The following is a 26,352-nucleotide window of genomic DNA, read 5'->3' on the forward strand; positions in this document are numbered from 1 at the left end:
TTCTTCTTCCTCTTCTTCTCAAACTTCACTCTTCTCTCCACCTGTGGAGCTGGCTGAAGCACGTGACTGAACGCGGAAGCGGAAACAGAGCAGCGAGTTGCCAACAGCTGAGCAGCGGCAGAGATCTTCCATGAACAGGATGAACCACTCTGTCGTTAAAAGACAAAACCTCTAAAAATCAACCGGTCTGCAAACCTTGTACTGAGAGAATGTTTGCAGTTGATGCACTGTCTATTAATGTTTCTCTTTATATATTGTCATTAACACTGATGCAGAAAATCATTGTTGATTGAAAAAGAGTGTGATGCGATGCCAGTTTTTTTTCTGTCGAGGAAGGCACCATGTCAGGTGATAAGAAAACTTTACATTTCTTAAAATATGAATAGCTCCACCTGGAGCAGCTCCAACGGAAAGATGCTGCTGAAGCCTCCGTGACTCAGTGATAGTACAACACTGACAGGGGCCCTGGGCTCTGCATTTGTAGTACTTTTGCTTTTGCTTTAATATTCTAAGTATATTTTGCTAATAATACTCCTGCACCTTTACCCAGGAAGTTTTTGAACGCAGGATTTTTACATGTAATGGAGTATTTCCTGAATACTTCTTCCACCACTGCCATTTGTCTTATAAATGAAAAACCCACAGCCCTAAATCTGGTTTGTAGTCCATTGCATTTGTATTTAGCAGGGACCATGTGAAACCAAAAAACTTTCCTCTCATTCAAAGAGAGAAGATGCACTGTGCCAGATACAAACACTGATGCACTGATGCGATTTATACAAATACAAGTTTAAGAAAAGCAGCGGATACCGAACACGATCATGTACAAAAGCGCTGTACATCATTCTGCCAGTAGGTTGGTCTACTTCCTTGTGGCTCCTGAAAAAGCCCTCGGAGTGAGACGTCTCGTCTCTAAGCGCTCTCTGACGGCAGCTTCAGCTCAGCTAGCAGCTCGAGCTAATCCGGCTAAGAGCTAACGGCTAACGGCTAGCTACTGGCGCTATGATGGCGGAGCTGGTGCAGGGACAGGCCTCGATGAACCAGCCGGGGCTGAAGTCAGACGGCCTGGCCGATGTTTTACAGAGGGCCCGGCAGGTAACAACTCTACTGGGGCTCGGCACACACCCGTTCCGGGCCGAACCGGGCCGTTTAGATCGAGCCAAAGCACTTTTATTCGAATTCTCCCGTGTTGTGCTGCTGCTGCTCCGAACTTATGCTCCGTCAACACACACTCACAAACACACTAGCATGCTAACTAGCTCGGAAAGCTGTTCAGACTTAGACTTGTGGCCGGTTTTACACACTTTGTCCGGGCTGACAGGGTCCGGGAGTTAGTTTAGGGGGACTTTGTGGAGCTGTCACCCGGAGGGGAGCGCAGTGGGACCGGGGTGGCGGTGGTGGGGGGTGGGAGCAGGACAGAAGTTTGGCCACACGTGTCACTGAGGCAGCAGACAACCTGTTGGGCTGCGGGACAGAAACACGGTGGAAACGGTGAGGACTTTAATCTCCCACAAACTGTCCCCAACGGGCCGGGGGGGTGCACTGAAATGAGTGCGTTCAGATTGTTAAAGCTTCATCTGCTTTCCAGGAGTTAATAAGAGAGTTGGAACCCCCCACCCTCGACACCGACACCACCACCCCCCCCTTATAGGCTGCTGTTTACTGTAAGTTGGTTAGAGAGTAGGCAGGCGTTATGCAACAGCCTCAGAACCATATACAGAGGAGGGGAGGTGTGTCTGCTTCCTATAGACAGACAGACAGAAAGGGAGAAGGTCAGGCAGGCAGACAGAGAGACAGACAGGACGTCTCACTGTGTGGGAACCAGCAGCGTGTTCCTGTATGTGCACATACTCGCTGATAAACTGGATTCATCTCTGTGCCGAAGTTTGTTTCATGCAAATAAGACTGGATCAACAACCGGGCAAAGTGGGCAGCTGCCCCAGGTTTAGTCTGGACCCTTTCTGTCTACGTAATTCAATTAATCGTATATTTGTTAGAACCTTGATCCTCTGCAGTAGAACATCCGCTTATCGGGTCCTCCGTCCTCGGTCCTGGTCTTGTAGCGGGACTCCGTGTCGGAATCCACTTTGAGGACTTGAACTATTTTAGTTTATATTGAGGCGGTTTGTCGTAAAGTAATTTTCTCTGTGTGTTGAGTCCTTAACAGACGGAAAACCTCAGGTGAGGTCGTATTAGTCCACCAGAGGAGAACTGTGAGGCTGCAGCCGACAGTTGTCTTCATTATCGATACGCCTGACGGTTATTTTCTTTGATAATCGATCGATCGATCGGCCAATAAAACGTCAGAACAGAGCGAGAAATGCCTCATTTCCCCCCGAAGCCCAAGTGAACACGTTCAAACGTCTTGTTGTGTCTGAGCAACGGTCAGAAACACAAAGATGTTGAGTTCACTGTCGGAGGAAACACGAAGATTCGCACTGAGAAGCCGGAACCAGAGAAACTCTGGTTCTGTTGCTTAAGAAAACGACTGAAACGATTGATCAGTTGTCAGAATTGTTGCCATTTTCAGTTAATCAACTGATCAACTAACAATTGCAGCTCTACAGTACCGGTTGCTTTCTAGATGTCTGAGGAAATAATGAACCTGACATGTACAGTGGGGTTCAACAGGGGCCCAACAACACACTTTTGCCCTGGGGCCCCTCAGGAGGTTGATCTGGCCCTGCATCCGGAGTGTTTTAACGGAATCTTTCAGCGACCACAGTGTGATTATTATTTAAACTGAAATATTTCTGTATCTTACAGACTCCCCGCGTTACTCACGGTACTGTCGTCTGTAACTAATGTGTTCAGTTCAGGTGCATCCAACTGTACATGAGGAGGTGTGAAGAAACTGGCCAAGCTTTAGACACTAGATCACACAGCTGAGATGTTCAAGCAAAGTCTCTAAAAATGACTGAGTTCAGTTCCCTCAGATAAAGGCCTTAGGCGCAATTAAAACGCCTTAAATTTCATTTACAAAGCTCGTGAATATATTTTCCCTCCTGCTGTTGGCAGTAACTTTAGTTCTAATTTTTATTCACTCAGATTGGACACGTCTTGATTTTAGCAAAAACTGAAAAATGAAGAAATGAATTATTAATTTTTTTTAAATTGGTTAATCTATCCAACAGTTGTTTGCTGCCTGTCTGAGTCCAGACTGTTACAGATTATCAGACAAGAGGCCCCTGGGCATTGACGAGTAAAACCCAATGCCGATTCTTTATCGATTCCCTTAACGATTTTCTGTGGAACAAAAGTAGGCCGACGTGGGTTTTTGCAACAGTCACACCTGACACCCCAGTGATCCCACTACAATCCTCCCTTCTTTAAAACAGTTTTTTCCATCTATCGGTCTAAGAATAAGTAGACTGAAAGACTAGATAATCAATGCGCCTGTGAGGAGCTCCATCACGCCCATATATTGTCTGGCCTGGTCTCCACAGATCGCGGCTGGAAAGTGCGACGTTCACTCCGTGAATGCGTGTTCACATGTAACAAGGTTATCGTCTCCGAACTGCAGTTTCTAAACGTTGGCGTTTATCAAACATAATAAATAGACGTATTTCACTCTCACTTTTGTCAGCACAAAGTCACAGAACACAGCCCTGGAAGCGGCTGAGGATTCGTGCCCTGGCCAGATGTTGTGAAGGGTTTTTCTTCACCAAGGAAAGAATTCTTCCATCATTCACTTCAGTTGTCTCCCGTGGTCTTCCAGGCCTTTTTGTTGTTGCTGAACTCGCCAGTTCATTCCTTCTTTTTAAGAACGAACCAAATTGTTGATTTGGCCACTCCTGAAGTTTCTGCCGTCTGCCTGATAGGTTTGTAGGGTATTTTTCAGCCTAATGATGGCCTCCTTCATTTGCATAAACATCTTTTCGGACCAAATACTGAGAGTTCCCAAAAACAGTTACCAAATGCAAATTCAACTCTCGGTATCAACTCCAGAGCTTTTATCCGCTTAATTTGTCATAAAACAACAAGGGAACAGGCCACAGCTGGACATGAAACTGATCAGTTGTCAATTTTCCAGTTACTTTTGAGCCTCTGAAAATAAGGGACTATGTATAAAAATGGCTGTAAATGTTCAACAGTTAATGTGATATTTGCAATGGCTTTGTTTCAAATCCATTGCGGAAGTGTACAGAGACAAAATTACGAAAACTGTGTCACTTCCCAAATATTTATGGACCAAGCTGTACATAAGATGATGGTTGGGAATTTGAACCGGTGCCAGTTGAGAACCAGTTCCATCAGAATCGTATGCTTCTGAGCTTATCAATTATTTTATCGATGCCAGCAATACAAATATTGCATCACTGTCGAAATATTGATGGACCTGACTGTAGGGGACTGAAAGAGACACAAAATGTCTGTTTTTAGTCTTTTTTAATCTCTGTGGTCATTTTGTGTAGCTTTGTGGTAGTTTTGTGTCTTTGTGGTCATTTTGAGTCTCATTTGGATTTTTGTCTTTGTGGTCGTTTTGTGTGTTTTTGTGCTTGTTTTGTCTCCTCTAACTGAGCTCTATGACTTTCAAACGAGATATTAACGGTCACTTGAGACAGTGGCTCTGGTCCAGGGGCCTCTGACCTCTCGGGTGTCTGGACCTGTGCCCCCTAGGCCCGTCTCTGTGTGGTCGTTTTGCGTCTCTGGACCCGTGCCCCATAGGACTGTTCCATGTAATCTATACATGGGTCCAGGTCAAATTAATTGATTAATTATGTTACTAGGATAATAAATAAATAATTGTAGGCCTTATTGTTTGTTTACTGTCATTCATCAACCACTATGGCTGGGAAAAAGGTATTGAATTTCATTCTAATTAAAAGGTTTTTTAAAAAGTCTTATAGAAGTACTTACTACGAACTGCAGACGGACGACCAAAATTTCCGTCCCCCTGAAATCATCTGATCGTCCAACAGCCAGACTGGTGATTTTTAAGGCAGTTAATCGTAAATGAATCGTGTCCCGACTCCCCTCAAACTGATGGTAAAACTAATCAATCTAATGGTAATTTGGCCGGATTCTAAAAATCATTGGAGGCAAATTATTTGGGTTACAACTGGTTAATGTGCACAGTGTCTGCCAAATGTTAGGATCAATGATTAACACGTATCTGGTTTGTTTAGTCTATGCACAAACAGAAATGTAGAAAAAAACGCTTGTGGTATTAAGGGGACTTGCAACCTGGAACTATGTCTTGCCAAACAACGGTGTATCCATCCATCCATCCCAGTACTTTGTGCAGAATCTCCAGGTAAAGTGTAGGTTACAGGTTTTGGTTTTGGTCTCTATACAGGCATAATGGTCCCAAACCTGGTAACCTCAGGAAATCAGCTATTTGTTTTTACACTGACATTTATGTCTGGTTGTGATTATGTAGGCAGATTGTGTTGTCGCCTTTTGTATTTTTGTGTTATTTTGTGTTTTCTGTCTTGTATTGTCTGTATCTCTCGGTGTTACCACTGTATTTCTTGGCCAGAGCACTCTGAAAAAACAAGGCTTTCCTGGTTAATTAAGAAAACCCAATATAGATATACATTAATGGTAGCTGAGGTAGTGTGGTTAGCCATAGCTTGTCACAGCTGCTAATAACATTACATTGGGCGGATGAACAATAGCAGGACCCTGAAACTGAATTCAGACATTGTTCATTTTATTATTTACGCCTGTGATTTTACTACTCACACGTCAAAACCTCTGCAGAGAAAATGTACTGTTAGTCAGTCGACAGAAAACCAATCGTAAATTTGTAATAGTCATTCATCAGAAAAAACTAGCATTAAGATAAAGCGTATCACGTGTCTTAGCCACAGTCAAGCTGTAGCTGCTGAATGCTAATAAAATAATATATTTAATATGTTTCTGTAAATGCTGAGGTTCAGATGTTTCCGTCCAGTTCAGCAGGACATCCTCATTTATCACAGAATCTGGGCAGAAAACAGGAACATATTTCAGCTCCTAGAAACACTCGAGACAGAAAACCTTCATGAGGAAACACACAGACCAATGAAAGCTGGTGTAGGGCAGGCTTTCCGTGACAAAGTGTAGTGCAGCAGTTTTTTTCAATTCATCTGGCAGTTATTTTCTTAATCAATGATTAATTGTCTAAAAGAAATCAGAAAATTGTGAAAAATACCAGTAACAGCTGATGGTGATGTATTCAGGTTGCTTGTTTTATTTGACCAGCTGTCCGAAACTCAGATATTTCAGTTTACTTTCTTCTGTATTGAAGAAATTCTCACGGTTGTGAAGCTAGAATCCGCAAACATTTGGCATTTTTGCTTGAAAAATTGTTGACAATTCATTTTCTGTCACTCAGCTAATGGACTAATCAACTAGCGTTGCAGCTTTAATTAATTCATGACTGATAAAAACAGTCTCGTTTGTTGATTGCATGGTTCAGCGAAATGACGGCTTTGACACATTCCTGCCTCGACTGCTGCTCGCCAGGTCATGTTACTGTATGACATGAGAGCAGCAGCAGCAGCAGCAGCAGCAGCAGCAGCAGCAGCAGCGCATTGAGTGGTGCTTGTCCAGCGTAGCATTGCTCCCTCACTATGCAGAGGTGCTTAGAGTTGTGTCTGTGTTCACGTCGTAGCCTCTTTAGCCTCCTTGTGTCGGAGAACTTGTCGTGTATGACCGTGATCTGTGTCTGGCTCTACCATGGATGTTTGTTTGGCTGAGGAGGAGCGATTTACTCGAAGTTAAGTTTTACTGGCTTTGACACCTTCATCGTATTTCATTTTTTGTGACCGTTGACGAGGGTTCTACACGGTCACGTAAAGTTACTTATGTGCCTGTGACCGAAGGATTTCCTGCAGTGGGACTCCACCAGGGCTGCAACTAATGATTATTTTCATTATTGGTTAATTTGACAAATTGTCAATTTTATTTATCAGTTACTTAATCACTTGGTCAATGAAATGTCAAGAATAGTGGGAAAAATGTCCATCACAACTTCCCGGAGCCCGAGGTGATGTCTTCAAGTGTCTTTTGTCCGACTTACAGTCCAAAACAGAAAGATATTCAGTTTACTCTGATAAAATCACAATTAATAATCCACTAATCATTTCAACTGTTGCCTCCGCTAACATCAGAGGAAATTGTGACACTTTAATGACATATCCATCAGGTTTATTAATCCTCAGGGAAAGCGAGCCGTGGGACTACATCACACAGCAAAGAGCACATATTTAATGGGACTATTTAAACCATAATCGGTAACTACAGCGATAATGAGATGAGATATATCGGGATTCAGGTCGGCAGGTGACTCATCGATCAAATCGTACGCTCAGTTCACTCCTTCATAAGTGTCTTGGTGAAATTGGGATGCGTTTGGTTTGATGCAAGGGCTCTCGCTGCTGATACAGGTGTATGTCAGAACTGTTGTTACCGTGAATGAGAGGTCACAGAGGCATGAATCGAGATCTTATGATTTTAAGATTTTAATATGATTAATCCTGCCGCCCTGTTGTATCAGTCATATTTATAAAACAGTGGTTTCGTCAGAGTGCAGCTGACAGGTGTGAACAGGTGTAGCAGCGAATGTTAGGTGTGTGTGTTGTGAGTAATCTCCTCTGGTTTTACTGCTGTTCTTTTCTCTGCTTCTCTTTATCATGAAGACATTCAAGGTTACCTCCGTGTGTGTGTGTGTGTGTGTGTGTGTGTGTGTGTGTGTGTGTGTGTGTACATGTGTGTTTTGCAGTGTGTTCTCCAGCCAAGGCGAGGTCAGCTTTCAGCTAAAAGCTAATAGCTGTGAATGAGCTGTAGTGCTGTTGATTCAGTGACTCCTTAGTCAGTAGACGAGAGAAACCTGAACAACTCTGAAAACCGCTGTCGACATTTCTCCGACAGGCCGCCAGAAAACAGCAGGACTCTGGTATCTGCCGCTGATAACCGGCCCTCAGAGTAAAATCCACCATGAAAACCCGAATCTCTGGTGTCAGATCCGATTGTCAGATTAATGAGATGGCTGAAGATGAAGATGAAGATGATGCTGACGATGCCCTAACTGTGGAACATTTCCAGTGCTATATTGAAACTCAGGTGGTACAGCTGGAACATTGTGTAGTTATGGCTGGTACACATGGAGTTTAAGCTGTTTGTCAATCATCTGACTCGTGTGTCTGATGGAACAAAATTTTGTTTCAAATTCAGTTAAACAGTTTTAAAAGTACAGCTGTGTATACAGGCGATAAGCAAGTCACAAACAACAAGGGCTGAAATGATCAGCTGGGGCTGAAACAAATCAGCAGCTGATTTGTTTAATTGATTAGTGAAAATGAATAGAAAATTAATTGGTAACAATTTTGACAATTGATTAATCATTACAATTATTTTTCAAGCAAAAGTGCCAAACATTCCCTAGTCCCAGCTTCTCCAGTGTGAGGAGATGGATGGTGAGAAAAAGTCAAGTAACAGAAGATAATGACCCAGAACGTTAGAAGAACAGAACCAAACGGTGACTTCACATGATGGAAGACCAGCACACACTCTCTAGACCTGAACCACATGGAGCTGGTTTGGGATGAAATGGAGAGAAAGTGAAAGCAAAGCAACTTGCAGGTGCAACACATCTGTGGGAATTTCTGCAACAGTGTTGGGACCAACTTTCTGAACAATGTTTGATTTCCACTGTAGAAAGAAACATCACGAGCGAGTTCAGCTGCTGGACGAGTCAGAAATTTAGATTAGATTCCATGATTCCTTGTGGTTTTTTTTTTTCTGCAGGGTTTTATTAGTTCTATGCTTTAATTTCAGAACCAATGAGACATTGAATTATGTAAATTTAAATAACTGCTGTAAAAATTGAGGTATCCTAAAACTTTTGGCAGGTTTTGTATGTGACAATCAACGGAATATCTTTAGATTTTTTTGAGTGCTGGTCTTAAAAGAAACGATTTTCTGACCTCACCTTGGGCTCTGGAAAATTAGTAAAATTATAAAAGGCATTTTTGACTGTTCTGGCATTTTATAAACTAAATTATTCATCGATTATTCGACAAAATAATTAATAATGAAATAATGAAAATAATTTGCTATTACCACATGACTTATAACCTTAATACAGGTTTTATCCATCTCGGTGAACATTATGAGCATGTTATATGTCATTCAGAGAAAACGCAGTTTAACACTGAACATTTCTTTTCTGTTGTATTTATTAGTAATTTCCATCATAGTATCTGTGAAACTTATCAGACTGACGACATCACATCTGCAGTGGCTGCTTGCTCCAACATGACTCTGCAGAGGAGCTCAGTCGGTCTGCAGCCAAACAAGGAACCTTATTAGGAAGGTTCCTGTTAAAGAACAAGGTGGGAGGAAAATAACCCCCCCCCCAGCTTCTAGAGACAGTAGCCTACTGTGGCCACAAGAGGGCAGTAAATCACAAGATGAATGCAAACAGGCAACATCAGATTCTTTATGGGACAGAATGCTATTCTGAGATGTAAGGAGAGCTGACGCTTCCACTTCGGTATAGTTCTAATAGATGTCTGTTTTTAGCTTCAACCGGTCAAGCACTGCGTTCATTATTTCTGTAATCATGAACTGTTACTCTAAATGACATTCAATTACTTAAAAATTACACAATGAGTTGTTTAAGACTCAAAACAACAAGTTTAGGTATCGGACTTCACTTGGGACATGTTGTTCTCAACTTGGGACTTGATTTTGGTTTTGTAAGTGTTGATGTCAGACTTGCTATTCACTGTGGGATTTGACTTTGAACTTGTTGGTCTTGACTGAGGACTTGTTCGTCTTGTCTTGGAACTTGATTTAGGGCTTGTTGGTCTTGGCTTGGAATTTGACTTGGAACCTGAACTGGGACTTGGAACTTGGTTTTGATTTGTCTGTCTCAACTATGGATTGACTTTGCACTTATTGGTCGCAATCTGGGACATGACTTCGGACTTGTTGGTTTCAACTTGGCACTTGACATTAGACTTGTTGGTTTTGCCATCGACTTGTTGATCTTGACTTGGGACTTAATCTTTTGTGACTTGGGATGGGACTTCAGACTCTGGGCTTGGTTTGGAACTTGTTAGTCTTGGCTCTGGACTTCATAGCCAAGATTTGACACTAACTTGTAACTGGCTTTGTCCCACCACTTACTATTATCTCTGTTGCTACTGAGCCGTAGTTTGTTTCTGCCATGTTGGGACTGAGCTCCTTTTCCAGCCTTTAGTGTATCTGTTCTAACATCCAGGAGTTACAGCCATTTCTTTCTGTCTGTGTTTCAGATGGTGGGTAAGATGGGCGGAGAAGCCATGTCCCACCTCAACAGCTCCTCAGGAAGTGTCGAGCCTTCGCTGTACTACCCCAGCCAGAAACGACCAGGAGAGGATGGAGGTGAGAAAATGGAGGGGGAGAATCATAAATATCCAACCAGAAGGTTTTCACTTAAACTTTGTTTTTATTTGAGCCACAATGTTTCACCTGAACTGGAACCTTTTTACCCAATAAGGAACCTTCAAACGGAATGAGAAAATTTAATTTGAGCTGAAACCTTTTCTCTCTGGAGCTAGAACATTTTTACTTTAAGCTAGAACCTTCTCATCTGATTTACAACCTTTTAATTGAGTTAAAACCCTCCATCTAATCTAGGACCTTCTACTACAGCTACATTCTTCTCACCTGAGCTTTAACCTTCCACCTGACATAGAACCTCTTAAAATGCCCCCAACTCTTCCATCTGAGCTGCAACCTGCCAGCTGACCAAGCTTTTCATCCACACCTAGAACCTTTTACTTGACCTGGAACATTTATTATAAGGTATACAATTTTCTCCCCAGAGCTAGAATGCTTTCATTTGAACTAGAACCTTCCACCTGACTTTAAACCCACTACTTGGCCTAGAACTTTCTACTGGACCAAGAACCTTTAACCTGAGCTAGAGCTCTTTACCTGACCTGGAATCATCTACCTGACCTAGATCCTGGTAGAACCTTCTACATGACTAGAACCATTAACCCAAGTTATAACCTTCAACCTGTTCTTGAAGCTTTACACACCTTTAACCTGAACTGGAACCTTACCTTACCTTACCTACCTGACAAGAACTTATAAACTGAGCTTCTCACCTAAAATAAATTGTTTCACCTGACCTCGAACCTTTTCATCTTACAAAGAACTTCCTACAGGATCAAGAACCTTTAACCTCACCCAGGGTGTTTTTAACTGACCAGGAATCTCATAGAACATTGTCACCTAACCTACGGCCATTAACCATTAGCCTTTTATTGAGCTAACCTTTTCTCACCTTAGGTAGAGGATTGGAAATTACTGGGCTTTTTTTTAAAAATAAAACCATAAATTTGTGAGGTGTTTTTTAAAATTGTATGTCTTCAGTATGAACCAATGGGCTTGGAGCTGAGAGCCACAGACAGGTAGTGCTGAGAAACGGACTAACAAACTTGTTGGTTTGGGTCTGTAATGGGGATGTCGTGATCAAGTTTTTTTCAGCCTTCATCCGATCCTTTTATATTGGGTATCTGCCAATCCGAATCCAATCCGATACTTCTTTTTACGTTGCTTAAATGTTGATTAGATAGCCTGTGTATCTGACCCATTGAACATCTGTAGACAGGTAGACTTCTCACTCTGTTTGATTTGTTGTTTGTTGTCAGTCATGGTTTGACAGTGGTGTTACAGAGTGGAGGTTCTGCTAGTACTGAAAAGAGCGTTCAGAGAGCACACAAACCTACGTACCCCCAGCAGCATTTGTCATTTTAACCAGCAAAAGCAATGCTCAGCACTGGCTAAAAATGAAAAGCTGGTAGCTGAATGTTTTGTACATTGCTTTGCCAATGATTGTACATAAGATTTGAGGACAAAAAGTAAGCAATAGGATAACACTGTACACGATCCTTAACTCACATTCCCACTGTAGCTAGAAAATAGAACCACATCCTGTTTTTTTCTCGTGTTATACGTTGCATCAACATGATTATCTAACCAGATTCACTGGTGGTTTTGGTCAGCAGCTCCATCAGATCACTAATACTGCAGTAAAAGGTGTATTCAGGTCTAATCTCTGTCTCTGTCTCTCAGTAGGTAACCAGCTAGCAGCCATGGGGCATCAAAGGTACGACCAGCAGTTCATATTGATTAGACACACACACCCACACACACATAGTAGGGCAGCACAGATAATAACATTCGCCATCATACTCATACTCTCTCTTTGCAAATAGACATCTGTGTGCCGGGGTGTAACAGTAGATAAGTGTTATAGATCTGTCCTCCTATTATCTGCATCAACATAATCACTTATTGACACACGCACACATTGTGGTTGTGGGTTTTACTGTGTGACCTGGATGTTAATGTGTGTCTGTGTTTGTCTTGCAGCAGGGTAATCACAGAGGATTACAAGGTCCCCGACAGGATGGTGGGCTTCAGTAAGTATGACCTCTGACCTTTCAGTCAGTCCTGCTGGTCAGGTGTCGGAGGTTTTCATTGTCCAATAAGATTTTAGTTTTTTGTTTGTTTGTTTGTTTATTTGGACTTTTAAATTTAATAAAGAACCTGGCCTAGAACACTTAACCCACCCAAGCGGTACCGGGATCGGGCCGTATCTGTCATCAAAATTCAACCCGCCGCGACCATTTTGAGAAGGTCGCTGTGCGTGTTCTGCCATTTTTAAAAGGCCAGAAGTGGCTTCAGAATATGTAAGCAAAATGTGTAGTGTACAGTATTCCTGATTAGTAATGGTTTGAATCTAAGTGTCCAAAAATGTCGACTTCCTAAATGTAAAGAGTTGTTAAATTTAAGGCGTGACTGCAGAATTTTTCATTTTCTTTTCAACATGTTTGGTTTCATATGAAACTAGACTCTCTCTCATTTTTAGCCAAACTTATCACGATATGAGCAGCACAAGTACTGAAGCCCAGAGGAAATTAAGAAATCAAACTTCATGTTTTACAGCCACACAGACAAAATTCTACACTGCATTCAGAAAATATTCAGACCCCTTCACTTTTTCACATTTTGTTATGTTGCAGCCTCATGCTAAAAATCTGTTGAAGGGAACAGGGAGGCTTATTCTATTTCAAAATTCTCCCAAGTGTCTGTTCATTTTGTCCTATCAGTTGTAGAGCTGTTATTATTTGAATTTGGGAATGTTTTTTCAGGGGGAAATTCAAAAAATAGCCTAGGGTTTAAGGGATTAACCTGAGCTAGACCTAGACCTAGACCTAGACATGACATAGAACCTTCACCTGACCTGAAGCAGTTCACATTCAGTCTCATGTAATACCTTTAACCTGACCTAGAACAACTTTCCTGAGCTAGAACCCTCAACCTGAACTAAAGCCTAATGTCTGAGCTAGAGCTTTTCCATCTAGCCCAGAACCTTTATCAGGAGCGAGAGCCTTTTCACCTCACCTACAAACCTCTGTATGATCTAGAACCTTTAACATGCTAAGTGTTTTACCAGCTGCACTCAAACCTTTAACTTGCTCTATAACCTTACACCTATTCTGGATTTGAACCTAAGATAGAACATTTTCGATTGACCAAGAATTTTTCCTTGAGCTAGAATTTTTTTCACTTTAGGTGGAATTGTTTAATAAAGTTTAGAACCTTTAGCTTAATCTAGAGCATTTTGATTTGAAGTAAAACCTGTTGAGCTGGCCTAAAAGTGTCCTATCGTGTAGAATTTGTAATCTGACCTAGAACCATTTCATTTGACGTACTGTAGATCATTTAACCTAAGCCAGAGCCTTTTTTGCCTAAATCCAAAGTATTTGCACCTGATCTAGAACCTTCCACGAATCAGACTGTTTTAAGATTATGTAGAACCTCCCATCTGGACCTTTAACCCACCATAGAACCTTTTCTTCAGACCTTGAACTTTTTCACCTAACTCAAAGCCTTTGCACTTGACCAAAACCTTCCACCTAATCTTAAGCCTTCAACCTGACGTAGAATTTTTCACCTGACCTAGAACCTTTTCACTTGACCGAAAGCCCTCCATCTGACCTAAAACCTTCCACCTGACTCAGAACATTGTAAGATAAGCTATAACCTTCCACGTGATCTAGAACCTTCCATCTGACCAATAACATATAAAGTGTATCTAGAAACTTCCATCTAACCAAGAACCCTCCACCTGATGCAGAACCTTCCACCTGAGCTAAAACTCTTTCCCTGAGCTAGAACACTTTGAAATGGGGTTATAACCTATAACCATGATCAACAGCCTTCCACATTAGAATGTTTGCACCTTTAATCTGAGGTAGAACCTTTTCACCTGAAATAAAATATTCCTGCTGATTTTGAGCAGTTTCAAGTGACCTGGACCCTTCCAACTGAGCTAGAATCTTCTTCCTGACTTAGAAAAGATCTTTAAAATTTTCAAGGCGAGAACATATACCCTGAACAAGGGCTGCTGGTTGTTACAGGAACGTGAACAGACGATAAAATGTTTTTAAATGACCCTACTCTCCTCCTCCTCCTCCTCCTCCTAATTTAGTTATTGGCAGAGGAGGAGAACAGATCACTAGGATCCAGTTGGAGTCCGGCTGCAAGATCCAGATCGCTGCTGGTAAGACGTCTGTCTGTTGACCTCCTCTTCATTCCCTCTAATTTAACATCTCTAATTCAACCGTGTTTTGGCATCCCTGGTTTGCTGTGTTTTATCGCAACTGAAGTATGGATATATACAGCACTATGAAAAAGTTGTAGGTACTAAAAGTAAAATGAGGATGTTTTCAAAAATAAAGCCACAATTAGTTTTAATTTATTAATGACCTTCATCCAAAGTGCAGTAAAGAGAAAAAACCTAAATCAGATCAGTATTTGCTGCACCAGTTCTCCTCTTGCGCACAGTTTTGCAGGTTCTTGCCAGGTAGGTTGTTCCAGCATCTTGGGTCTTAACTGAAGTGCCTAAAATATTTGCTCAGTATTCTGTTTTGTTTTGTTTTTTCCAAACATGTAAAAGGAGAATTGCTTGACTGTACTTGCTTTGAATTTGGAGCCAACCCTCCCCAGATATCTTTGAATAGCCGGTTCAAATAAATTACTGCTCCTTCTCTTCTGTGGTTGGTCTTTTGATCTAAAACTGATGATAAACAGCTCTTCCCTGTTGAAGTTACAAAACAGTTGGAAAAAAATCAAGTAAATGACAGGCAGCATGAAAACACATGTTGACGTACTGTAGGCCTACCGTGTAACTTACGCTCTGTATGTATGTGTGTAAATGTGTGTGCAGACAGTGGAGGTCTGATGGAGCGGCCGTGTTCTCTGACTGGAACTCCAGAGAGCATTGAGTAGGTTTCTAAACACCCACCTCAACCTCCTCATTTCACACCACCTCTTAACCTCCACCTGCTGCTAAACTCCTCCGTGTATTTTTATGCGTGTGTATTTACAGGCAGGCAAAGCGGCTTCTGGTCCAGATCGTGGACCGCTGTAGAAATGGTCCGGGTTTCCATGGCGATGGGGAGGGCGGGGCCTCAGTGCAGGAGATGCTGATCCCGGCGAGTAAGGTGGGGCTGGTGATTGGCCGAGGAGGAGACACCATCAAACAGCTGCAGGTACGGTGTCTGACAGACAACACCCGGACAATACAGTTTTCTCGAACGCCTGCTGGAGTATCTGTCCCTTTAAGTATCTCTGATGTACATTGTTGTTGTGTGCCAGGAGCGAGCAGGAGTAAAGATGATGATGATCCAGGACGGCCCGATGCCAACAGGAGCCGACAAACCCCTTCGTATCTCTGGAGACCCGTACAAAGTGCAGGTACACGTTTTACTCCAGACATGAGAGGACCCTCGTTAGTTTCTTTGTTAGAGTTTCCCCCATTGGTGGTTGTTCTTTCCAAATGAATTGGCCCGAACAGTTTCTGTTGCATCATCAGGGGGCGTTTACCGACAGTTTTATTGCCGACTTAGTGCCTCTGTCGCTGGATTCACAGACTTATCAGGACGCTATTAAATTACTGTGTATGTGAGCACAGAGAGTAGGAGAGAAGCAAACGGATAAAGGGCTGAAACCAGCTGACGCTAGGCAGAACGCAAATACGATGCAATGACGTCATATATGTGCTGATTGGCGTATTACGTCATCTAGCGACATTAAGCGACCGTTGTTTACAGCGGTTCCACAACAGTTTTCAGCTATATCCTCAGTTCGGCTCATTGACCGTAGGTAGTCCAGCCATATACTAGGTATGACCTAGTCTCGTTATCAAACAAACAGGAGGAAACAGTGCATTTGTTGGGGACTACTTTCAGCGGTGCTGTAATGAGTATTTTTGGCAGCAGGACGGTGTGTGTGTGGGACTGAGTCTGAATAAACTACATTGTGTGTGTTCATGGTGAAGAAGGAACATGTGACCCAGAGCAACAGTGTGGCTCACTGATGTGTTTTAATAGTTTCTGGAAACAGTGGAGCTCTGTTGATCAAAGGGATCAGATACATCAGGCTGTGATATACACACAGTTCTTGTTAATAGGAAAAGTTCCGTGTTGGCTTTATTCAGCACATTTGATTTGATGACAACCAGACCAACGCAGAACATCGGCAGACTTATATTTTAACCATAAAACCAGGTTTGGACCTTCAAACTGCCCTCTGAAGATGTGAGGACAAAATGTTCCCACTATCCAAAAATGTCTTTCCGAAGGGCTGGTGGTGCTTACAGAGATAGAAGTTCAAGAGTACGCGCAAACACACACAGTCGAATACACTACACATCTCTCTATTCCCCATCCTCCTCCAGGCCGCGAGGGAGTTGGTGTTGGAGGTGATCAGGGAGAAGGACGGAGATTTCAGGTCGGGACGCAACGACTTCAGCGCCCGACTGGGAGGAACCAGCCTGGACGTATGACACACACACACACACACACACACACACACACACAGATGCAAACGATAGGATTTGCTAGCAGTTTGCATGTAGGAGTCTCCACTAAATCGATATCACAGGGTACGTCCTCTGTCTTTTTCCAGGTCCCAGTTCCAAGGTTTGCTGTTGGTATTGTGATCGGCAGAAATGGAGAAATGATCAAGAAGATCCAGAATGATGCAGGGGTCCGAATCCAGTTTAAAACAGGTCTGTTTACACCAGAAAAACCCAGTTTAAAGCAGGCCTCTTTACACCAGTAAATCCATATAATGCTGGTCTGCTTGTGACACTAAAATCCAGTTTAAAACTAGTTGTTTTACCACACACTAAAGGCCAGTTCTTACTTTCCGCGTGTCAGCGAAGGTCCGCTTTGGTCTGCGTGACGTAACTGTCATCATCCGTCCAATTTCCGAGGCATGAATGGCGTTGAAGTCCTGGCAAGAAATTGCGCAGACACTTGGGAGAGATGAAAATGTCGGCCGTCAAAAATGGAAACATTTGCGAGACAGACGTGTGGAGGCAAATGCTCCTCCACTTTTGGATTTTCATAGCAGTCGGCAAATGGCGTTTTGGTGCATCACCGCCACCAGCTGGAATGGAGTGTGGACTGGGAAATGCGCACGCGTGGAACGCCAGACCAATGCGGACCCTCAATTGTAGTATGAATGGAACCGCGTGCTCGTCTGCGTGAACAGAGAAAAGTCCGCAGACACTGAAAGTATTTCAAAAGCTTTAAGTATACACTCGGTATAATCCAGATTAAGGTAAATCTGTTTATATTGGTGTAATCCAAATTAAAGCGAGTCTGCTGATATCAATATGTTCTAGGTTCAATCAAGTGTTGTTTCACCTGTATTATCCAAATTTGAACTGGTCTGTTTATTCTAGTATAATTTAGTTTAAATTGGTCTTTTTAACACCGCTATAATCCAGTTAAAAGCAGATCTACTTTCACCAGCATAATCCAGATTAAATCGATCTATTTATATCAGAATAATCCAATGTGAAACTGGTCCGTTTACTCCAGTTAATTTACACTAGTGTGATCTAGATTAAAACAACTCCGTTTTCACCAGTATAATCCAGTTTCAAGTCTGTCTCTTTAGATAGAAAATCCAATTTACAGTTTTATGTAGTTTAACACTAATAATCCAGAGTAATCTGTTTGTGGCAGTATAATTCAATTTAAAGTAGGTTTTTTTAACACCTGTATGATCCAGATTAAGGGGGGACGTTGACCCTCTGACCTCTTAGTCTGTCTGTGTCATCCAGATGATGGCATCAGTCCAGAGCGTGTAGCCATGGTGATGGGACAACCAGACCGCTGTCAGCACGCTGTCCACCTCATCAATGAGCTCATCCAGACTGCACAGGTAACACAGACACACACACAGAAAACAGGGGAGTTTAGGCTGGACTGGATGACGTTCGCTACAGACGTCTTTGATTTTTCTGTTTTTGTAGGAGCGTGACGGTTTCAGCTCAGCCCTGCGGGGCGGGAGGGTCAGAGGTCGTGGTGACTGGACTATGGGCTCTCCTGGTCCTCTGCAGGAAGTGACCTACACCATCCCCGCTGACAAGTGTGGCCTGGTCATCGGCAAAGGTAGGAGAAGGAATCTGTTTCAGTCTGACAAAACTCTGGCAGCTGCAGAAGGTAATCACCAGTTTTGGTATTTTTCAGACCGAAATGACAGAACGTGCTACTGCTAATGTGGGTGTTGCGTTTCTGATGCGATCGGGTTTATGAATATGCAGCTGTGTAACCACCTGTGACAGCAGCCTGGCAAGCCAATGATACCTGTAAAACCTCTCTGTCAACCTGCAACAGGAGGGTTTATCGTGTTCTGAGTATCGATGTACAGATGTGTGTGTGTGTGGTGATTCACAGGCAATAGAAAGAGTTCATTATAAATATTAGTAAGATGAGTGTAAACAGAAAGGTCATCACGTGAAGCCACAAGAAAGCAGGAATTCAGAGAATTAGATGTTTCATAAAAATGAATACTGTGTATTTAGGTATGAGCTGCTCGCGGGCCGGTCGGTACGGAGGGCGTCAGGGTCCGTCAGTGGCAAATCACGTGCGTCCCCAGTGTGCATCCAATTCCCAAAATTGATCTTCGATTAAAAAAGAAAAATTAGGCTGATTAACAATTAGTATATCCACTGTTGTGTGTGAAAAATACATTGAGAGCATTGAGGAAAGATTTTTTTTTTTTTGTTGGTGCTGCAGCGAGTCGGGCTGCAGCTAACGATTATTTTCCTTATCAAGTGATCTGCTGGGTTTTTTCTCGACTAATTAATCTGTTGAAAAAATGTGAGAAAATTGTTTTTCCAGAGTCAAATGCAGAGTCTTCCGATGTCTTGTTTCATCCAACCAACACTTTAAAACCTAAAAATATACAGTTCACAATTGTAGAAGACCAAATAATCAAATTGAAAAAGCTGGAATCAGAGAATTTTGGCATTTTTTCTTAAAAAGTTATTTAAAAGGATGAATCAATTATCGAAGTGGTCGCTGATTTATTTTCTGTCGATCAGTTAATCGACCCCCAGGTGGGGGTTGCTGCGGTGACCACTTACCTAGACCTAACGAACTAGCGGCTATAAGTAAGACTAGTGCAGCCAGATAAACAGTGATGGTGGTTGGACAACTGAGCGTGTGAAAGTGTGCGTGATAGACAGAGAGTGGTGAGAAAAGTTTCCGATATTTTCAACCGGAGCAGAGACCATGCAGATATGAGGCCAGGTCCGTACCTGTTCCGTAGGAGTTAAAGCAGAGTAAAGGTAGTTTCAGTCGGGGATGAAGGAGGGATTCCCCTGTCGGAGGGCTCAGCCTGATACCTGCTGCGGGGCCAAACGAGAGGTCGAAGCATCATCTGAACATGAACATTGGTTTCGGCTCATTTTACTGCGTATTGGTAACTAATATCTTGTACAGTATCCTACAGGAATTTATCTCTTTATCTCATAGCAGGAACATTTGGACAGAATTCAGACAAAACAAAGTTCAAAAGCAGTTTTCAACCGACAGGATTTAAAAACTGTGCTGCCACTGTAGTCGTCCTGATTACTTAAGTACATTTCCTAACTGTGCCATTTTTATACTGTCACACTGTTTGCCTGACAAATGCATTGCATTCGTCGCACTGAAAATATATTGTTAGTCTTGCATAGGGATCATGATGGATGCAACAGATGCTGCTGCCTCTCACAAAAATTAAGTACACTAATTCATCAATTTATCCCTGAACTGCATCCAACAACATGACTCAAGTAAAACAGAATTATTTGCCATTATTGTTTTTAATGATTAAAGAAGTTTTTTTTTTTTTTTTAAATAAAAAAGCTCAAATATCACTTGTGCTTTCATTAGTGTAAAGTAGTGTTAAACATAAAGTACAGCTAAGGAATAAATTGTTTTATGGTCTTAAAAAGTTTTTACTTTTTTTGATATCTGCAGCCTGTAACCCCACAACAAACAACAGCAAAGATTCAGGATGAGAGCTCCATCAGCCCCATTCACTCTATTTAAAAACCCCTTTAAAACATCGACCACTTACCAGCCTGACTCTCTGTGTGTGTGTGTGTGTGTGTGTGTGTGTGTGTGTGTGTGTGTGTGTGTGTGTGTGTTTTGGAGGTCAAGAGGGTCGAGCAGCAGCTTCCAAAATAAAAGCAGGAGTGCAAAAAAGATGTCAAGTACCCAATGTTTAGACACCATATGGTCTGCTTGTGTGTGTGTGTGTGTGTGTGTGTGTGTGTGTGTGTCTCACTAAAACCTGTTTTTCAAAAGTGTCATTAAAAAAAAAAACTAAAATTCAATTTAAACAGAAACAAGATATTTGAAATAGATTATAGTTTATCCATTGCTCATCTATGGAGCAATATTTGATTTGTCAGCTAATTATTTAGTCAATAATATGTCAGAAATAATGACAGTGATGTAAAAATACTCATTCAGGTTACAGTGATTCGAAACAAACAATGGAACCAGGTTAATGTATTAATAGAATTTTAGTAAAGAATCCACTTAAACCATTAGTGTGAAACTTCTCATCGATAAATTCTTCCGTCAATCAGCTAATGAATTGTTTCAGCTCTAATTTGAACATAACAGACCCGACAGTTGCACTAAAACATTTTCAAATAAACACAAACCCATCAGTCGGATGCACTGAGACCAAAAGAAACAAAGTTCAGCAAAAACAGATTTGCAACTGGATTTATAGGATCTAAAATTTACAGGATTTTAGATAAAAAGAGTTTACGTCAGATAAATAATAAGTAAATAACTGGCCTTGAATTTGTCCAACACACACAGTACACTTGGTACTGACATGGTGTACGTGATGCATTACTGTGTGTGACTTGGTATTATGCGTCTTCTCTAATGCTGTTCTGCTCCTCTGCATCTGTTTTAACTGCGACCTGCCAAGGGACTGCAGATGAAAATTAGCTTTGAGCTAACTCTGGTGCAACACATCACATGGGAACATTAATATTGTATGTGACAACTTGCGAATAAAATAAATCAATAAAGTCTGCAGAGTATGGAGATTTATTCAGAGGGTGAAAACCCTCAGATAGCCTGCCTGCTCTCTCGGCCGCTCTTTTTTCGCCTCATAAAAGGTCTATTAACGGTCTCTTCATTTGGTTAACAAAGAGTTAATGACCTCGGGCTATTCTGCAGGGAGGAGGAGGAGGAGGAGGAGGAGGAGGAGGAGGAGGTGATGGCGAGGGGGTTTGCTGGTCACAGACTCACTGGTTCAACCAGCGAGTCACTCCTGTTCAAAACGGTTCAGCGTCCAGTTTTTGATGCGTCTGCTGTCGTAGATCAGACTCCGTCTTAAAGTGGACTGAGCTGGACTCAGCTGGACTGAGTCAACACATGAGTGTTTGAAGCAGCTGATTTCATCAGGACTCTGGGGCAGAGGGGGACTTCATCCCTCTGAGATTGTGTTAGTTAAGTTAATAATCAGATGAAACAGTGTTCAACATGCTGGTATTGTGTGTGTGTGTGTGTGTGTGTGTGTGTAGGAGGGGAAACCATTAAGAGTATTAACCAGCAGTCTGGAGCTCATGTGGAGCTACAGAGGAACCCTCCGCCTTCCACCGACCCCAACACCCGGGTCTTCACCATCAGAGGCACCGCCCAGCAGATGGACCTGGCTCGCCAGCTCATAGACGACAAGATCGGGGTACACAAAACAAATGCACCTCAATAAAACTAACTGCACCTTTCTGCTCATCAAACAGGCCCGAATTAAATGCACCGTATCCGACACAACGCCTAACCCAGTTTAAGTCATCACACCTGTAAAATTACAGTCCAGGTTTATTATCTGGCTCGAGTCTTAAACCTGAACTTTGATGCCGATGTGTCTCACGCTGACAGTTTGGTTTCTGCTTCAGAACATAACATTTTACACTGAGCAGATCTTTTGGGTGTTGTGATGAATTCTGCCGCATGTGTTACGCTACACATCATTGTCTTCTAAGAAAGAAAATTGTCTTGGATTGAAGAAATTATTGCATATAAAAATAGACACATCACAAAATGACAGTTAATAAAACAAACACTTCACATAAAAACTATATGCTGTTAAACATACAATAATTTCTCGAACTCTAAACTGTAAAGTTCCAGTTGTGGTCACCGAACTCCACTCAAAAATGAAATCATTAAAATCTGCCTGATTTATTTACAAAAACACACCCAGGAAAATTAAACCTCAAGCAACTTGAGTTCTCACTGGTTTACAGTCAATATTCTGAGGTCCAGTAGATATTAATATGATAATTGTGAGATGGTATATTTAAGGTGTCGTGATAAATGTGAGGTTTGAACGTGGTGAATCAAGATACAGAAAATAAAGCTTCTCTCCTCTCCTCTGCAGGGTTCAGGTATTATGAGTAATGGAGGTTTTGGCTTCAGTCCCTTCACCCAGGGCCCTGCTACACACCAGAAGTAAGACATGCACACTCATACAAATATCCCAATTTGAGTAACAGCGATCTTGCAGGTTCAAGTCATGTCCCACTGTGTGAGATGGCTCATACAGTTAGGTCCATAAGTGTTTGGACAGTGACACATTTTTTGTAATTTTAATAGGAATTACCGCCATTTTTGTAGATAGTCTCTCATTTTCAGAGGCTCAAAGTTAATTGGACAATTTACAGTTGATCAGTTTCATGGCCAGGTTTGGCCTGTTCCCTCGTTATTTCATAACCAATAAGGCAGATCAAACGTCTGGAGTTGTTTCCAAGTGTTGAATTTGCATTTGGTGGCTGTTGGTGGCAACTCTCCATATGCGGTTCAAAGAGGTGTCGATGCACATGAAGGAGGCCATCGGTAGGCTGAAAAAACAAAACAAACCTATCAGACAGACGGCAGAAAACCTCTAAAAAACCCTGCTCAGTTCTGGAACAGGATTCCGTGGACAGATGAAACCAAGATGAACTTGTACCAGAATGATGGGAAGAGAAGAGTGTGGAGAAGGAAAGGGACAGCTCATGATCCAAAGCCTCCACATCATCTGTCAAACATGGCGGAGCCAGTGTTATGGCCTGGGCATGTATGGCTGCCAGTGGAACTGGGTCACTAGTGTTTATTGATGATCTGACTGCTGATAGAAGCAGCAGGATAAAGTCTGATCGGATGGATAATGACCCAAAACATACTGCGAAAGCAACACAAGAGCTTTTCAAGGCAAAGAAATGGAATATTCTTCAATGGCCAAGTCAGTCACCTGACCTCCCCAACTGAAGACAGAACTGAGGGCAGAGAGACCCACAAACAAGCAGCAACTGAAGGTGGCTGGCAAAGGATTTCAAGGGAGGAAACCCAGTATCTGGTGATGGGTTCCAGACTTCAGCCAGTCATTGACTACATCCATGTATTAAAAATAATCCTTATATGTATAATTATGTTGGTTTGTCCAATTATTTTTGAGGCTCTGAAAATTAGGAACTATTTATAAAAATGGCTGTAGTTCTTAAACTGTTGTGATATTTTTGTTAAACCTGTTGAATCAAAGCTGAAAATCTGCTCTTCAATCACATCTTGAAGGCTTCGTTTCAAATCAACATTATGAAAATGATGGTACTGTCCAATTACTTATTGACATAACGGTATAAGATCTTGGTCTGGTCTCCCAGTTTATACTGTATTGTGATTAGTTGGTTTGTGGTCAGGGTCCTGCCACAGCAGTCACGTGATGAGAATTTGGTCCCTGATTTTAGACACAACAGTACCCAGTCGCCGTCTGAACGCACCTTTAGTCCTCAGTCAAACACCTCACCCACCTATAAGATGAACCCTATCAGAGTTTAAAACCTAAGTGGTCTTTTGGGCGTCCCGGTGGCCTCGGCACACGTATTTCATGAAATGCTCTGCATATTTTAATCTAAAATTGTAACTTGTTACACGCAGCTCAGTGTGGGAGGGGGGCAGTGGTACTACAGAGCCCTTGGTAGTAGGTAGGGTGTCCAGACTTTAGCGTACAGCTGTTCTGTACATGTCAACCCACTGTGTGCTTGAGTAGCTCTGCACCGGGGAGTGTGTTTTACTGAGTTGTATGTGTTATGTCTGTAGCTGTGGCAGTGGTCAGACCTTCCTGACTGGTGTCTGGGGAAACACCTACCAGACCAGCTGGCAAAACCCTGGACAACAAGACCCTGGTAACACACACACACTTAACACACACACACACACACACACACACACACACACACACAGTCTACCAGCAGTTACTGATGCAGGTTCTTTACATTCCTCGGTTTCCCCTCTGTTCAATATTGAACCTGGTCAAACTAATATTTCTCACTGACAGTTCTGAACTGTTCAACAAGTTCTGAGCAGAACATCTGGATGTTCACAACATGTTGTGTGTCTTAATTAGCGATGGGTTCTGATTGCCGGCTGCATGTTGGTAAAGTATCTGGATTCATGAAGCTCTGTGGCCGACGGATCACTTATTGAATCTTTAAGTCAAGATCTCTGTTTAGTCTGTGTTGCCTCTCTGACGCCACAGACATCAGCTGAGGGGAAAAAAACACTGGTGACACAAACAAACGCAGGATAACTCAAAGTCAACAATGAAGGTCACAGAGCAGAGATGAAATATGTGGTGAAAGTCCTACAACCCGTCAGCTCAGCAGGATCCACGGTTCAGGTCTGATCGTTAATTAGTTTCCATTTGAGTCAGTGTCGTGTTATTAACGTGATTAGAAGAAGCCACATTCTGAAACATGAAGTTTCATCTTTGGTTCCATAAAACAGTGGAAATGAGTTTTGTGTCTGTGCTGAGTGAAATAAAAAGAGAAGGTTTTTTAACCAAACAAACGACTTCAAAAGATTCACTAAGGGATTCAGAAGGCTTCGGGTTTGATCAGATGCTGAAGAACCTGGTCCCTGGTCTTAATCATTTAGTGAAATATACCAGCGAACAGTGTAGATCCAGTATCTAGGTGTGGACCTAAACACACACACAGTGGACAGCGCATACACACAGATGCACATACACATAAACACACACTGGTTTTTTGAGTCCAGCAGTTAAGACTCTCTTTGTGTGTGTGTGTGTGTGTGTGTGTGTGTGTGTGTGTGTGTGTGTGTGTGTGTGTGTGTGTGTGTGTGTGGTGTGTGGTGTGTGTGCACGTGTGTGTGTGTGTGTGTAGGTCACAATATGGCTCAGACAGGACAGATGGACTACTCTAAAGCATGGGAGCAGTACTATAAGAAGCTAGGCAAGTCCACGCCCACGCACACACACACACACACACACGGAGCAGGGTGATACAAGGGTTATAACAGCAGATATTGTCATATTAGAGCAGGTTATCGTCGGCCATATTTATTTTCAGGCAGTTGTAGTTGAGGTTGACCTAAAGTTGTGTGTCTGTGGCTCAGTGAAGATAGAAATCTGTCTGATCAGCGTCACCTCTGAACGTTACACTGCTCTGGAAACACTACCGGTCGTGACGTTGTGCCCACTGTTCTCCTGTGGCTGAACAGCGGACGGGAGGGAAAAGAAGTGAGTTGTTCTCTCACTAACAGATGATTGGAATTCGTCTCTGTTCTGTGTTTACCATTAAAGGATCCTTCCAGCTCATGACACAAACCCGTTCAGGTGTGGAGAAGATTTTCTTCTCATTTTATTGGCTCACATTTGAAGACTGGAGGGTTTCTTCAGTTTCATTTCTCAAACAGCCGGTGTACCGACTGTACAGATGTTTGCCGTAGCGTTTTACTTTCCTGTGTTTATGAAGTACAGTGGATTCATTCAGCCCTGGGATCGGGGCTTTTGCTCAGCATTTTCTAATGTGTGTCTTTGCCTGAGTGCAGGCTGCCTAGAGCATCCACACCTGTTTCGTCATTGACGTCGTGAGCGCGTTTGTTGCGTCTAACATCAACATTTTGTCTGAACACAGCGTTAGTTCCACACGGCTGCGAGAAGGGAATGAATGGAGGTTGACGTTTCTTGTTTAGGGAT

The 26,352-nt window shown here is 42.4% G+C and overlaps 1 protein-coding gene across 7 annotated transcripts in view; it reads left to right on the forward strand.

Annotated features, from left to right (window-relative positions):
- The first annotated feature begins 908 nt into the window (after positions 1-908).
- The window catches only part of LOC120805079 (far upstream element-binding protein 3-like), a 33,337-nt gene continuing 7,893 nt past the window's right edge, over positions 909-26,352 (forward strand). The window contains exons 1-16 of one of the 7 annotated variants that reach the window (XM_040154933.1): positions 909-1,095; positions 10,251-10,359; positions 12,061-12,094; positions 12,361-12,410; positions 14,486-14,557; positions 15,224-15,281; positions 15,386-15,548; positions 15,655-15,753; positions 16,736-16,837; positions 16,966-17,068; positions 18,134-18,234; positions 18,326-18,464; positions 21,896-22,056; positions 22,756-22,826; positions 24,453-24,538; positions 25,538-25,606. In XM_040154933.1, the coding sequence (XP_040010867.1) occupies positions 1,003-1,095; positions 10,251-10,359; positions 12,061-12,094; positions 12,361-12,410; positions 14,486-14,557; positions 15,224-15,281; positions 15,386-15,548; positions 15,655-15,753; positions 16,736-16,837; positions 16,966-17,068; positions 18,134-18,234; positions 18,326-18,464; positions 21,896-22,056; positions 22,756-22,826; positions 24,453-24,538; positions 25,538-25,606 (1,510 nt within the window). In that variant the 5' untranslated portion in view covers positions 909-1,002. Of the gene's footprint in view, positions 1,096-1,416; positions 1,492-10,250; positions 10,360-12,060; positions 12,095-12,360; positions 12,411-14,485; positions 14,558-15,223; positions 15,282-15,385; positions 15,549-15,654; positions 15,754-16,735; positions 16,838-16,965; positions 17,069-18,133; positions 18,235-18,325; positions 18,465-21,895; positions 22,057-22,755; positions 22,827-24,452; positions 24,539-25,537; positions 25,607-26,352 lie in introns of those variants that run through there. The other 6 variants (XM_040154936.1, XM_040154934.1, XM_040154938.1 and 3 more) reach the window with 6 other exon arrangements.

Source organism: Xiphias gladius, chromosome 19, assembly GCF_016859285.1.
Source record: "Xiphias gladius isolate SHS-SW01 ecotype Sanya breed wild chromosome 19, ASM1685928v1, whole genome shotgun sequence".
NCBI classification, from domain to species: domain Eukaryota; kingdom Metazoa; phylum Chordata; class Actinopteri; order Istiophoriformes; family Xiphiidae; genus Xiphias; species Xiphias gladius.